Below are 16704 nucleotides of genomic sequence, written 5' to 3' on the forward strand. Positions count from 1 at the left end.
CTGGTTAGTGCAGACGACGCCATAATAAGCATGAGCATCCCCCTAATGCGTCTGCTGATGCAAAGTTTGACGCACATAAAGGAGCAAGCGTCTGCAGCCGAGGAAGAGGAGAGCCTTGATGACAGTCAGCCATTGTCTGGTCAGGGCCGTGTAGAGGAAACGGTAGCGGGCGAAGAGGAGGAGGAGGACGAGGAGGATGATGGGGATGAGTACTTTTTTAATGAGGAAGCTTCTCCTGGGCCAACAGAAATTAGTGGCGTTGCAAGGCCGGGTTCTGGTTTTTTAAGGGAGACAAGTGACGTAGATTTGCCTGAAACTGCCCCTCAAACCAGCACAACCGCAGATTTGACAACTGGAACTTTGGCCCACATGGTGGATTATGCCTTATGTATCCTCAAAAGGAACCCACACATTATTAAAATGATGACCGATGACGATTACTGGTTGGCCTGCATCCTTGACCCTAGCTATAAAGGCAAATTGCAAAATATTATGCCACATGAGTACCTCGAACAAATATTAGCAACCAAACAAGCAACTCTTGTAGACCGTTTGATTCAGGCATTCCCAGCACACAGCGCCGGTGATGGTTCTCACACGAGCTGCAGGGGGCTACAGGGCAGAGGTGTTAGAGGTGCACAAATCAGAAGTGGTGTTGGACAGAGGGGTTTTCTGACAAGGTTGTGGAGTGATTTCGCAATGACCGCAGACAGGACAGGTACTGCAGCATCTATTCAAAGTGACAGGAGACAACATTTGTCCAGTATGGTTACTAACTATTTTTCATCCCTTATCGATGTTCTCCCTCAACCATCATTCCCATTTGATTACTGGGCATCCAAATTAGACACCTGGCCTGAATTGGCAGAATATGCATTGCAGGAGCTTGCTTGCCCAGCAGCTAGTGTGCTATCAGAAACAGTATTCAGTGCTGCTGGTTCAATATTAACCGAAAAAAGGACTCGTCTGGCTAACCAAATTGTGGTTGATCTAACCTTCATTAAAATGAACCACTCCTGGTTTTCAAATTATTTTGCCCCACCTTTCCCGGCTGACACCTAGCTTTCCTATAAAAAGGTCTTGCTTGTGGACTGGTCTTACTGAGTGTTCCAATCTCTTAATTTGCAGCAGCTGTTTGTCCAGCATACGACATGTTTACACCTCCCTCAATGGGAAAACTCCCCCCACGGGGCCGTGGTCTCGCCACTTGGCGCAAGCACCCGTTAGAGTGCCGTTTGTCTGAAGAGGTGGGTGTGCCCGCTTTTGGTCGACGGCACTGCCACTGGGTCCCTCATAGTACAATAAAGTGTCTCTGCCGGTGGTGGCGTGCACCCAACGTCAGACACACCGTTGTAACATGAGGGGACCTGGGACGGTACCGCCGGCCACAAGAGAGTTCACCCCCCCAGCTCAAACTGTGTTCTACCACGTGCAAAATTATCTCTCACAGCTCCACCAATGTTTAGTCTATGCGCTGACATCATTCAATGCCTGGCACTGGCAATACCAATTTGTTGACATCTATGATGCTAGTTAAAATAGTCAGGGTCAGTGTCCTATATTGACACCAGTAAATACTTAGTGCCAAATTACTATGTCTGAAACTCAGCAGAGGAGCCCACCCCTGTACCTAAGTATGCCACACTTTTGTTTTTTTGTTTTGTTGTTTTGCGAGACATTAACATCTATTTATTTTTTGGGAGTACTAACTGTGTCAGACACTCCTTGCAATCGTCCTCCGCTGACCACACCAATGCTGCCTGTGTACCCATGTAACCTATTTAAAACTGCATAGAGCCTATTTTTATTTATTTTAGGCCCAGTAAGCCTGTCTGCGGTCCCTCCTTGCAATCGTCCTCCACTGACCACACCAATGCTGCCCGTGTACCCCTGGAACCTATTTTAAAGTGCATATAGCCACTTTTTTTAATTGTAGGCGTACTAAGTCTGTCTGCGGTCCCTCCTTCCAATAGTCCTCCACTGACGACACTAATGCTGCCCGTGTACCCCTGGAACCTGTTTAAAAGTTCATAGAGCCTATTTATATATTTTATTTAATATTAATAAAACCATAATGGACTACGCTGTACCACGCTACAAGCTAACCAGTCGACACTTCTGTTGCGAGAAAAGCCATCCCAACCCTCCACCAGCATGTAAAAGACTGCATTGTCCATGCACTCTGGCAATCTGTGAGTACAAAGGTGCACCTGACAACAGACGCATGGACCTGTAGGCATGGCCACGGAAGGTTACGTGTCCATTACGGCGCAATGGGTTAATGTGGTGGATGCATGGTCCACAGGGGACAGCCTACTAAGTCTGTCTGCAGTCCCTAATTAAAATTGTCCTCAATTCAGGTTTTCGGGCTTTTTAAAAAAATAGGAAACTGCATTTGGGCTACTAGTTTGGTTGGGGCCTACTAGGGATGTCTGCCGCTCCTGGGTGTTCTCCTCCTCATTGGTGTTCTCCTCCAGGTTTCCTTGTCTGAGCTTCAACCTTCAGGCTCTCATTAAGTATTTTTAAATGTAACACTACAGTTGCCATACTACTTGGGTTGGGGCCTAGTAACGGTGTTCTCCTCCTCCTTGGTGTTCTCCTCCAGGTTTCCTTGTCTGAGCTTCAACCTTCAGGCTCTCATTAAGTATTTTTAAATGTAACACTACAGTGGCCATACTACTTGGGTTGGGGCCTAGTAACGGTGTTCTCCTCCTCCTTGGTGTTCTCCTCCAGGTTTCCTTGTCTGAGCTTCAACCTTCAGGCTCTCATTAAGTATTTTTAAATGTAACACTACAGTTGCCATACTACTTGGGTTGGGGCCTAGTAACGGTGTTCTCCTCCTCCTTGGTGTTCTCCTCCAGGTTTCCTTGTCTGAGCTTCAACCTTCAGGCTCTCATTAAGTATTTTTAAATGTAACACTACAGTTGCCATACTACTTGGGTTGGGGCCTAGTAACGGTGTGTGCCGCTCCATGGTGTTGTCCTCCACTGTATAAAGCTGAGCTTCAATCTTCTGGCTCTCATTAAGTATTTGTTGGTAAAAATTGGTGGTTGGGGCCTACTAACGGTGTGTGCCGCTCCCTGGTGTTGTCCTCCACTGTATAAATCTGAGCTTCAACCTTCAGGCTCTCATTAAGTATTTGATGGTAAAAATTGGTGGTTGGGGCCTACTAACGGTGTCTGACGCTCCTGGGTGTTCTCCTCCTCCTGGGTGTTCTCCTCCTCCTGGGTGTTCTCCTCCAGGTTTCCTTGTCTGAGCTGCAACCTTCTGGCTCTCATTAAGTATTTGTTGGTAAAAATTGGTGGTTGGGGCCTACTAACGGTGTCTGCCGCTCCCTGGTGTTGTCCTCCACTGTATAAAGCTGAGCTTCAACCTTTTGGCTTTCGGCCTATAGAAGCAGATATTAAACTGCATTTGGCCTTCAACTTTGGTTGGGCCCTACTAACGGTGTGTGCCGCTCCCTGGTGTTGTCCTCCACTGTATAAAGCTGAGCTTCAACCTTCTGGCTCTCATTAAGTATTTGTTGGTAAAAATTGGTGGTTGGGGCCTACTAACGGTGTGTGCCGCTCCCTGGTGTTGTCCTCCACTGTATAAATCTGAGCTTCAACCTTCAGGCTCTCATTAAGTATTTGTTGGTAAAAATTGGTGTTTGGGGTCTACTAATGGTGTGTGCCACTCCATGGTGTTGTCCTCCACTGTATAAAGCTGAGCTTCAATCTTCTGGCTCTCATTAAGTATTTGTTGGTAAAAATTGGTGGTTGGGGCCTACTAACGGTGTGTGCCGCTCCCTGGTGTTGTCCTCCACTGTATAAATCTGAGCTTCAACCTTCAGGCTCTCATTAAGTATTTGATGGTAAAAATTGGTGGTTGGGGCCTACTAACGGTGTCTGACGCTCCTGGGTGTTCTCCTCCTCCTGGGTGTTCTCCTCCAGGTTTCCTTGTCTGAGCTGCAACCTTCTGGCTCTCATTAAGTATTTGTTGGTAAAAATTGGTGGTTGGGGCCTAATAACGGTGTCTGCCGCTCCCTGGTGTTGTCCTCCACTGTATAAAGCTGAGCTTCAACCTTTTGGCTTTCGGCCTATAGAAGCAGATATTAAACTGCATTTGGCCTTCAACTTTGGTTGGGCCCTACTAACGGTGTGTGCCGCTCCCTGGTGTTGTCCTCCACTGTATAAAGCTGAGCTTCAACCTTCTGGCTCTCATTAAGTATTTGTTGGTAAAAATTGGTGGTTGGGGCCTACTAACGGTGTGTGCCGCTCCCTGGTGTTGTCCTCCACTGTATAAATCTGAGCTTCAACCTTCAGGCTCTCATTAAGTATTTGATGGTAAAAATTGGTGGTTGGGGCCTACTAACGGTGTCTGACGCTCCTGGGTGTTCTCCTCCTCCTGGGTGTTCTCCTCCTCCTGGGTGTTCTCCTCCTCCTGGGTGTTCTCCTCCAGGTTTCCTTGTCTGAGCTGCAACCTTCAGGCTCTCATTAAGTATTTGTTGGTAAAAATTGGTGGTTGGGGCCTACTAACGGTGTATGCCGCTCCATGGTGTTGTCCTCCACTGTATAAAGCTGAGCTTCAATCTTAAAGCTCTCGTTAAGTAGTTGTTTTTAAAATGTGTGGTTGGGCCCTTAAAACGGTGTCTGACGCTACTGGGTTTTCTCTTGTTTTGTTGTCCCGACCTTCAATGTTCAGGCTTTCGGCTTACATTCTAAATAATTAAACTGCAGTTGGCCTACTACTTTGGTTGGGCCTAGTAACGGTGTGTGCCACACCTTGGTGTTGTCCTGTGTTATTTTCCTGACCTTTAATCTTCAGGCTTTCGGCCTTCATTTGTAATATTAAACTGCATAGGGCCTACTAGTGTGGTTCGGCCCTACTAATGGTGTCTGTCTGCCGCTCCTGGGTTTTCTACTCCACTGAACTAAGCAATGCCACCTGGTTAGTCCTGTTACCAATTTTGACCTGCATTTTACCCACTTTATTATTTGGGCCTATATCAGTGTTTACGCCTCATCCTGCCCATTGCCCAGCCGGTGCTAGATGAGTCTTGTGGTACTTTGACCCAGACCACTAAATTCCCCTTGCACGCTACACAGCCACAATCTGACCCTGCTGAAAGTCAGGTTGCCCTTCCCGCATACTATACCACCTTACACAGGGACAAAGAGGAAGGTGCAGATGAAAGTGCAGGTTTCTTCAACAGGTAGGGGGGCATACTCGTTGGCGACGTCACAGGCACAGGGCCCCTCAGAGTACGCAAAAGTGTTGCTGCCGGTGGGAGGCGCCCCCGCCGTGCAAACACACCGCCGTACTTTGAGGGGCCCTGTGCCAGTGCCAATGCGAACGAGTGGGCCTCCCTGCTTGCTCAGGATCACAGCACTTGCAAAGTTGAAATACTTACCTCTCACTGCTCCACCGCCGTGACGTAGTCCACGTTTCCTGGGCCCACTAAAACCTTGAACCAGCCCTACCCCCCACAACTTTTGCCAAATGACCCCCAATTTCCAATGCCCAACTATTATTATAAAGTTAATTAAGATTGACAAGCTTCAGAAACAAGAATGGATGTTTTTGGCATTAAAATGGGCACTGTAGGTGTTTTCCTGGCCTCCACTCACTGCCGACTATGCTTCCCCATTGACTTGCATTGGGTTTCATGTTTCAGTCGATCCCCGACTTTTCGCGATAATCGGCCGACTTCACTCGATTCGACTTTGGACAAAGTCGGGATTCGCAAAACCCGACTCGATCTTAAAAAAATGAAAGTCGCTCAACCCTAGCGGTGAGTATCCATTCCTCTTCAGTAGCACGCACTGTCAGCCTCCTTGCTTCCTGCTGCCGGTGGTCACATGTGCCGATACCGCAGGAAGCAGTGCGCGCTACTGAAGAGGAATGGATACTCACCGCAATCCCCGAAGAACGGTCCCAATGAGTATTCCTGCAGCTGTGCTCTGCTTGTGAGAAATGCATGATGTCCCTGCTATGCGCTGCTTACAAGTATTAAGCATCTGCTGTCACCGGAGCAGGATGCTGCGACTGCGAGGGAGCAGTGGAAGGTATGAGCGAAGGTTTGTTTTTTTAATCTTTTCTGATGGGGCCATGGATACCAGGAATGGGATGGGGCCAATCATACCAGCAAGGGGAAGGGGGTCAATCAATCATACCAGGATGCCAGGAAGAAATTAATATTCATTGCCCTCCACGCCCATGGGCGTGGAATGTAGTGCATATTCATTTCTCTTTTGCAGCAGTCACAGGAGTTAGCCAGAGCTGCAGGCTCCAGCCTCTGTTACCCGCTGCTCCTCCGATACCGCTCCCCCATCTCCCCACCAGCCAGAGCCAATATGTCCAGACTATAAGACACACATCCCATTTTCCTCCACATTTTGGGAGGAAAAAAGTGCATGTTATAGTTCGAAAAATACGCTATATATATATATACTAGATTGTGGCCCGATTCTAATGCATCGGGTATTCTAGAATATGCATGTCCCCGTAGTATATGGACAATGATGATTCCAGAATTCGCGGCAGACTGTGCCCGTCGCTGATTGGTCGAGGCAACCTTTATGACATCATCATCGCCATGGCAACCATTATGACATCTACATCGATACTGTGCCCGTCGCTGATTGGTCGAGGCGAATTCGCGGCAGACTGTGCCCGTCGCTGATTGGTCGAGGCAACCTTTATGACATCATCGTCGCCATGCTGTGCCCGTCTCTGATTGGTCGAGGCCTGGCGGCCTCGACCAATCAGAGACGCGGGATCTCCAGGACAGACAGACAGACAGACAGACAGACGGAAAAACCCTTAGACAATTATATATATATATATATATATATATATATATATATATATATATATATATATATATATATATATATATATATATACTTTTCTGTGCACTGTATATGGGGTTATCAATATATGAATTATTTCTTGGTGCATATAGGCTTTTCCTATTACAGCAGCTATATACTTGCCGTAGGATTAATAGAATCTGAAATCCTCATTTTCTTCTGAGGCATGATGGGAATGACATTTAGAATTCAAAGGGGTATTTTGTCCAATCAATCCTGTACACTTTCCTCACCACTTAACCCAAGAAAGTTTATGTTACCGAAATGACTATCATGTGTGACAGGAGTCTCTCGATAAATACACTTTCTTGCCTGAATAGATTCTGAAAACATCAGGAAGGAGTTTCTAAAGGTCATTGTAAATTAAGAGACTGAAGTACATTGAAATTGGAATATTGTGGGTTTTATTTTCAGCAATCATTATCTTATCTGTTTTTCAAATAAAACCAATGACAAGTAAATAAGTAGAATCTAAATCTGCTTTATGCTTCTGCTGAATGTTTATTATAAAATCTTTCTTATTAAGTTGTTTTTTTATTTGTTACATTTCATCAACAGGAGTTTGCAGGAAACACAAACGCTGATGGTGCGGTCAATCACAAGTTCCAACATTCCATTAAAGCCAGATTTCTACGATTCATTCCACTGGAGTGGAATCCAAGTGGGAGAATTGGAATGAGGATCGAGGTGTATGGCTGCTCGTACAGTAAGTTTTATCATTTTATAAAACGTATTTTTTAGTTATTTAACTTCATAAAGTCTCTGATGTTAAGTAATTTAAACCAGGTCAGTAAGTTTCTGATATCTGGGTGCCCCACTATTTGTGAGAACCAGGGAGTGACTTATGTCTCACTTTCATTGCAGACACAAAAATGTATAAAATTGTCATGCTTCTGGATGCAAACCATTGATCCTCTGGCCGGCATCTCTTTCTTCTGAGTCACAACAGATGCACCTTTTTGGGGGGTGTTTTAGTTTTGTTATCTTTGTTTCTGTCGGTTTTGGGTAACAGGTGTTTTTCAGTTTTTCTGTTTGTCTGCCCTATCACCTTTCGGGTGCAGCGTTATATACCTTCCCCTGCTCGTGTTTCCTGGTGGTTATAGTCTTTGTTGGACTCATTCACTTTACTGTAGTCTAAGTAAGTTGCATTTGTTTTGTGTGTGATTCTTTTGTTCCTTAGGTAATTGTTACTCTTCCGATACTAGGAGCTGCTAAGAACACATTCAGGGTAAGCCGCCAATGAATGGGGATGCCATTTTATTATCTTAGGGTGCCAACCTATGCCATCAGGCAGGGACAGACCAGGGTTAAGGATTGGCTTTTTCCCGTTTAGACATGATTTTGTCAGGTTCAGGTATTTGTCTCCCTGGTTTGTATACTACCCGTGTGAAGGTGCTCTAGCAGTCATAACAAAAACAATCCAGAAAACTATTTAATTACTTTCATTAATTTTCTTGTACAGTTGGCTTTCACATATCTCTACAAAGAGGAATGGGTTTTGTTGGTTTGGGAGTTTAGTAGTGGTGCCTTGTGACAACCTCCAGTTCCTTAAAGCCTCCTTCCACATTAGAGTAATGTTGACTGAACCCAGCTATATCGACAGACTCTGCCAATGGTCTAATGTGTATAGGAGTGTCGTCCGACTGATGGTCGGGAAAGATAATGATCTTGCATGTCTGATTTCAGACCACCTATCATATTGTTCTCCTAGAAAAAAGCTGCCGACCGATGTGTCAGTCAGCGGCATGCTCATAGAGAACACAGGAGCGGTCAGACAAACAAGTGTTTCTGTGTATGCGAGAGTCGGCTGAGATGGCTGTCGGCCAAGTGATTGGCTGGAGCATTGTTTGTCCGACAGCCATCTAATGTGTATGGCCAAGGTTCAATTACAATGCACGATGCTGTGTTAAATGACTGCCAATGGTGATCATGTAATAGACTGTTTACAACGTCAAATCAAGCTTCAGATCATTCCTTACCGAACAATCTGGATTACATTGTTCAGTAACTACGCATAGGCTGCCATTGTTCTCAACAGCGCAGGTCCGGTTTATACAGAATGATGCGTTGCCTAGAAGGATGATCGTTTTCCAGAACCTTCATTCTACGGTTGATCGGCAGCCTGTTTAGACTGCACAATTATAGTGAATGAGAGGTTCCTTGAAAACCCACAGTCCTTACCAGAGTTACGTCTACAAGTCCGACAGAAGTTGAATTGTCACATACAGAATTTGCATATGTTAAAAACTAGATTCCTGAGTGTCTATTATCTGGGACCCCCACTTATTTTATGACTAGGCTGGTCAGTTCTCATAGGTTGCATCATACATCTCCTTCCACTAACAAGAAAACTGTAGTTTAATCAGTTTTCAATTAGTGGTGGTTCCATCTACTACCCCCATCCCCATTGATTTAAATCTTCTTTATATGTCATAGATCATTTTTGTGGGGAAAACATTACTACAAGTAGATTGTATCATTGTGAACATCAAACATTCTCACCAGTAATTTACATGTACACTTTTCTGTTTTGTATCTATAAGATGTAATAAGGATACAGTCGCTGGCAGCGTAATTGACACTAATCAGAATGAATTACCTTGTGTTCTGGCTTTCTGTAACATCCATACATGTAATCTGCAATTATTCAGGCATAAATATTTATACCTATCTATCAAGATGACTTGTGTTCATTATGTAAATATTTTCGAGTCTGGTTACGACAAGAACCGGCCTCTCTACTGTTTATTTTGATAGAAGATAATGATGCATAAATTAAAAGCTTTTCTCTTTTTTTAAATGCGTCCGAGTCTTTCGTAGTAATAAAATTAATGGAATGTGATCGATGTTGGACTGGCTTGGCAAAGGCCCAGCAGTAACATTGATTCTTGGGGCAAATCTGACCATAATACACAAATTTACTTTTGCTTCTACGTAATATTAACTTGACAAGCTTCTTTAATGAATGTGTAGATTATACCTTTTTCTGCAAATTCTAAATCCAGTATAATAGCACTACTCATGAGAACTCCTTCACAGGGGCGGCCTACCGGAGGATTTTCCTGCTCTCCTGTGGGACACTCTGAGCCAGCATGTAAACCGGTAGTAATATTGTCATCTGCCCAGAGGAATTCTTCTTGGCCTCATTGTCTTGCAGCTATAAGGCTGGGGCTACATGGCAATTTTGGCTACGATACCTCTTGCATGACCAAAGTCCACCAGTTGCATCGTAGCGCAATACAAGTGAATTGCTAAATTCTACATTGTTGCACTTCTTGTGACACCTAGCAAACTTTTGTCGTACAACAGGTGTCACGGCCAAAGTAACAGTGTAGCCTAAGGCTGATGCTAAGGTCATACAACCATAGATACTCTCTCCCCAGAGAATCAGATCGATTATGTAAATCAAACTCTGATCAGTTTCATCATCTGAGTGTGATCGGATTTTCTCGTGAGAGAACTACAGCACAGATGCAGAGAAGACAGAAAACTTATTTTCTTCATGTTCTCAATTGTTTCAGTCCATAGAAATCAGACTGCAATTGGATGTCATCCAAAAGATGAGTTGTATCTGGTTGGAGGAGCCACTCGCAGGAGGAGCCACTTGCAGCATGCTCCCGCTGTTTTCCCATGCCGAAGCGGCATGAGAAAAAAAATACAGATCTGCACTTGCAGATAGAATAACATTTGTCCAAAAAGAGTCCGATAAAACCTTGCATAGTACTCGCCTGATTTGTGTCCTCATAAGAGCGAGCCCTAAACTGCTTCTGAATTGCAGCCTGTGGCGTTACTCTCCGGAATTGAAGTTAGTTGTTATTCGAAACTCTCCACAAAGTTGTGGAGGCAGTTTTTTTTTTCCTATACACTGTCTAGATTACAAAAAACAAGATCAAGCTTGTGCTTACCCTGAAGAAAGAATAAATGAGGAGAGTTTGTTTCTTTGTAGACTGCAGAATACTGAGTTCAGCTCTCGAGTATAATGCAGGATGTAACTCAGGATCAGCACAGGTTGAGTAGTGTAATTCATGGTTTTAGAGATTCCACCAAGAGAATAGAGAGTGCAGAGACCTGGAAAATCTGGTGTTCTCTGACAAATGTCACTCAAGCTGCAGGGTGCTGGCCGGTGAGCACAGGCGGCACTGTAAGATATCCTGCCCTCAAGGAGTCTGTTTCTTACAATTTGGTGAGACGTATGCATAGGAGTAACCTGCTGTAGATTATCTTGTAGGGCTTTGGCAGTACTCCTCATTTTCCTCCTTGTACCTTGGAGCAGATGCTTGTCCTGTAGGCTGCTGTCGGTTGGAGATAATGTAGCTTTAATGTAGCTTATTATTCTCTGAGGACTGTAGACAATTTGCAGAAAAATCCAGGTGAACAGTGTCATTTAATTTATTTTAATAATAAAGGTAATATGTGAAAAATCAAAAATATACTTCACTCATCTCTCTGGTCCCTCCGCTACTCACCAACACCTGTCCAATCCATAGCACATCTTCTGATACATCACCCCCTGCAATGGAATAAGTCAAAATGTATGTACACAGTGACTGCACCAGCAGAATAGTGAATGCAGCTCTGGGGTATAATACAGGATGTAACTCAGGATCAGTACTGAGTCAGTAATGTAATGTATGTACACAGTGACTGCACCAGCAGAATAGTGAGTGCAGCTCTGGGGTATAATACAGGAGGTAACTTAGGATCAGTACAGGATCAGTAATGTAATGTATGTACACAATGACTCCACCAGCAGAATAGTGAGTGCAGCTCTGGAGTATAATACAGGATGTAACTCATTATCAGCACAGGATTAGTAATGTAATATAAGTACACAGTGACTGCACCAGCAGAATACTGAGTGCTGCTCTGGGGTATAATGCAGGATGTAACTCAGGATCAGTCCTGAGTCAGTAATGTAATGTATGTACACAGTGACTGCACCAGCAGAATAGTGAGTGCTGCTCTGGGGTATAACACAGGATGTAATTCAGGATCAGTACTGAGTCAGTAATGTAATGTATGTACACAGTGACTGCACCAGCAGAATTGTGAGTGCAGATTTGGAGTATAATACCGGATGTAAGTCAGGACCTGTACTGAGTCAGTAATGCAATGTATGTACACAGTGACTGCACCAGCAGAATAGTGAGTGCAGCTCTGGAGTATAATACAGTATGTAACTCAGGATCAGTAATGTAATGTATGTACACAGTGACTGCAGCAGCAGAATAGTGAGTGTAGCTCTGGAGTATAATACAGTATGTAGCTCAAGATCAGTAATGTAATGTATGTACACAGTGACTGCACCAGCAGAATGGTGAGTGCAGCTCTGGAGTATAATTATTATTATTTATTTATATAGCACCATTGATTCCATGGTGCTGTACATGAGAAGGGGTTATATACAAATTACAGATATCACTTACAGTAAACAAACTAACAATGACAGACTGATACAGAGGGGCGAGGACCCTGCCCTTGAGGGCTTAAATTCTACAGGATGGTGGGGAAGGAGACAATGGGTTTGGGGGTTGCAGCAGCTCCGGTGTTGGTGAGGTGGTAGCTCCGGTAGTGGTGAGGAGGCAGTGGGGTCAGTGCAGACTGTAAGCTTTCCTGAAGAGGTGGGTTTTCAGGTTCCTTGTGAAGGATCCGAATGTGGTTGATATGTGGTTGGACGTGTTGGGGCAAAGAATTCCAGAGGATGGGGGTATTCGGGAGAAGTCTTGGAGGTGGTTGGATGAGGAGCGAATAAGTGTGGAGGAGAGATGGAGGTCTTGGGAAGACCGGAGATTACGTGAGGGAAGATATCGGGAGATTAGTTCAGAGACGTATGGAGGAGACAGGTTATAGATGGCCTTGTAAGTCAGTATTAGTAATTTGAACTGGATACGCTGAGGGAATGGGAGCCAGTCAAGAGATTTGCAGGGGTGAGAAGCGGAGGAGTAGCGAGGAGAGAGATAAATTAGTCAGGCAGCAGAGTTAAGGATAGACTGGAGAGTTGCAAGGGTTTTAGCAAGAAGGCCACAGAAAAGGATGTTGCAGTAGTCAAGGCAGGAGATGATGAGGGCATGCACAAGCATTTTAGTATATTGAGGGTTGAGGAAAGGACCCACCTCTTCAACCTATCACTAACTTCTGGCACCTTTCCTTCTGCTTTCAAACATGCCACAATCACACCTATGCTTAAAAAGCCAACCCTCGATCGCTGAATGTGCGGAGGAGGAGAGGATCTGTAGTAGGAGGCAGTGGTCAACTGTTTCGAAAGCAGAGGACAGGTCTAGGAGGAGGAGCATAGATTATTGTCAGTGTGTACATGCTGCTCCAGGAGTTTGGAAGCTAATGGGAGCAGTGATATTGGGTGATAGCTGGACATAGATGTTGGATCGAGCGTTGGCTTTTTATAATACAGGATATAACTCAGGATCCGTGCTCCTGTACTTCAGAAACTTCAATTTGATGCTTTGTAGGTGGGAAACATCGTATCAACGTTTATTCAGGCTTTTCCAAAGTGGCGCACATGTTTTGTGTCTTACAGTAAGTGATCTGTGAATGGTAGCTTTGCAATTATATGTGATTTCACTGTCTCCACTGTCAGCCATTACCAGGGAAAAGTCTTCTCTAAAACAATCAATTGCTTGAACTTTACTGATCTTGTTTCTTGAAATTATGCTGAAATCTCTTTCTTAATCGCCGTGACCTTCTACTAAATGGCATATTTTTGTATTTGGAGTTTATATTAAATTGGAGCAGTCATTTACCTATAATAAAAAATGGCTTCATTTGCTTTAAAATATTACCTTTACTGATATTTCATTCATGGCCAGCATGCTAAGTGTTTAGTGTCCGCTGTGCCCTTTTTATGGAAGAACTGAGCTTCAACAATGACTCATGAAAGTGTTTCTTAAAAGATTAACATAACATAACTTTCATCATGAAGAATAGATTTACTGAATGTTCAGTTTATCAGCGATGTACTGTATATATATAACAGTAAATTCAATTGAAATGTTCAAACTTTCCAATCTAGGGATATAATAGAGATGAACCAATGAATTAGAGTGAAATAAAATTTTACATGAATTTTTCAAAAATCCACATTTGCCAAAATTTGGATTTTTTTTGTAATTCGCTTCATTGCAGATGTAGCAAAATGGCAGCCATGTACCTCCATTTTTACTGAACCATAAAAAGCCATCAAGAGGTTTAAAATATATAAAAAAAATCCCTATATTCTCCTTACCCCTCATCTCTTTGGCTCCACCACAGCTCATAGTCACCCCGCTGATCTTTGCTGCATCTTCTGATCCCTGCTTCTCATGCTGAAATCCTGAAGGCCCAGTAAGGTTCTGAACATGTGTGCACAAGGTCACAAAGTTGTGATCTTCTCTGCGCCTGTGGAGAACTCTCTCTGGTATCATCAGAGCCAGAAGTCCCAGCTCTTGTTGATAGGCCCAGGGATTTCAGCATGAGTGGCATGGATTAGAAGATGCGACATGGACTGGACGGTTGACGTTGAGGTGTGGAAATGCTGGAGAGGTGAGCGGTGAACTGATTATAAGAATATTTTATCATTTTTTACATATTCCATTTATTGAGATCTGGGGTCTTGAGGGAACCAAGAGCATAATAAGGGATATTAAATTCCCTGGGAAAATCTGTGCGAACAGGCAAATTAGATTTTTGCCTGATTCGCTCATCTGTATGATATATTTGGAAAGATACTGTAACATTTCTACTCACTTGGTTTGGTTACGTTTAAGCAGTTTCAGTAAAATCTTCAAGCTGGTTTATTAAGACTCCATAAACCATGCCTCAAACAAAGGAAATAGATGGCCTTTCAGTGCAGACACAAGAAAAGCAACGTAAACAGTAGTGATGAACGAGCACTAAAATGATTGGGTGCTCGTTACTCGAGTTGAGCATATCGTAATGCTCGGGTGCTCGACTCGAGTAATGAGTATAATAGAAGTCAATGGGAAACTCGACAATTTTCCCGGCGACCACCCAGAAGTCTGGAGGGGTCTAAAAATTGTTGAACCCAATGGATTCAAAGGGAAAATAAACTCCAAGCAAATGTGGCGCTAAGCACCTTAGGATTTTTTTAATGCATCCACTTTATAGTGCTTATTGTATGTCTGGTTTTTTTTGCTACCTGATGAGGCTGCACTGTAAAAATAGCAGCAGAAACGCGTTGTACTGTATTTTACAAATATTTAAAAAATATAATTTATTTATTTTTCCTTTTTTTTGTTTTGAGAAAATAAATGAATTTGTATTAACATTTTTCACTGGAAGTGGATGCATTCAAAAAATCCTAAGGTGCTTAGTGTCACATTTGCTTGGAGTTTATTTTCCCTTTGAATTCGAAACCTATGTGGATCCGAAGCAGGATCAACACATAGTTCTCCAAAGTGAGCACACCTTATTGGATTATATAACATACGGAGAAGAGTTGCCTAAAGAATTAATTCCTTGAGAATCTCAACGTGCATTTCTTACCGATAGAAGGTGAGCATAATCACAACTAAAAGAATTATTTTTACTGTTTCTAAAAACGTATTACGCTCAGAGGAAGTGCTGTTATGATCCTAGTGGCAAGGATCGCAGGTCGGACTAGCTAAGTAACTGAACAGACTACTAGCTCTGGGGAAGTGGTAACTAGATTGACCGCAACCTGATCCTATCCGCAAACAACTATAGGCAGCCGTGGAACGTTACCTAAAAAATCATAGACGTCTCGTCACGGCCTGAGAAACTGACTATTCCTGGAGGGAAAGTAAGTCCTCACTTGCCTCAGTGGAAGACCCCAAAGATATAGAATAGCCCCCCCACAAATATTAACGGTGAGTTAAGGGGAAAGCACAAACGCAGAGATGAAATCAGATTTAGCAAATGAGGCCCGCTAATACTAGATAGCAGAAAAAAGGAAGGAAACTGTGCGGTCAATAAAAAACCCTATTCAAAATATCCATGCAGAGATTGCTCGAGCCCCCACACCAACTAACGGTGCGGGGGAAGCAACTCCGTACCCCAGAGCTTACCAGCAAAAAGAAATCACATGTTAGCAAGCTGGACTAGACTCATCATACACAGAAATCATATTGCAGGCAGATGAGCAAAAAATATTCAAACAGAACTTAGCTTATCCTGAAGAGGCAGAAAACGAGATAATCAGGAGTAATCAGAATAGCACTGAATACATTGACAGCCGGCAACAAGTGGAAGTGACGCAGAGCTAAATAGGAGCCTCCCTGGTGAATAACGAGGCAGCTGATCCAGCAGACCCACAGGATAATAAACCAAACCACCAGGGGGAGCCAAAAAACCAAAGTCACACAATACCATCTGTGACCACAAGAGGGAGCCTGAAAACGGAGTTCACAACAAAGTGCCGTACTTGTCTCTTTTTTTCCCCTCTTTCCCTAAACCAGGGTATTTCTGAAACCAATGGAAACAGTGCTGAAATGGCATAGGAACAGCATGGGGAAAACCCCTGGGACCATCTCTGAATCCCAGATCCCTGCTTGGAACAAAGTTGTCAGAGTATTACGCCACTTTTACGGACTGACAATAAAACATGCAAAACTGCAGTTAAAATGGATTTGATTTTGAAAAAATGTTAAGAAACATTCTTTCCAGGATAATGACTTGTATATAAGGCAAAGTAAATATGAGAATAAAAATGTTCCTCCACACCCTAGATTATGTTCACACATAGTGCTTTTGCTGCTTTTTTGCAATTTTGCATTCCTTTCAATGGTGAAAAAAACTCTACAGGAATTATAATTTTATAATTTTAATACCTTATCTGGCAATATGGTGTGTGAGACATGATCAGACACATCCTGTT

The 16704-nt window shown here is 43.5% G+C and overlaps 1 protein-coding gene across 2 annotated transcripts in view; it reads left to right on the forward strand.

Moving 5' to 3' along the window:
• Positions 1-16704, forward strand: part of LOC143773326 (contactin-associated protein-like 5) — a 484664-nt gene that overhangs the window by 221977 nt on the left and 245983 nt on the right. For both annotated transcript variants that reach the window (XM_077260812.1, XM_077260804.1), the window contains exon 4: positions 7413-7560. In XM_077260812.1, the coding sequence (XP_077116927.1) occupies positions 7413-7560 (148 nt within the window). The remainder of the gene's footprint in view (positions 1-7412; positions 7561-16704) is intronic.

This window comes from Ranitomeya variabilis, chromosome 1 (genome assembly GCF_051348905.1).
Source record: "Ranitomeya variabilis isolate aRanVar5 chromosome 1, aRanVar5.hap1, whole genome shotgun sequence".
Taxonomy (NCBI): domain Eukaryota; kingdom Metazoa; phylum Chordata; class Amphibia; order Anura; family Dendrobatidae; genus Ranitomeya; species Ranitomeya variabilis.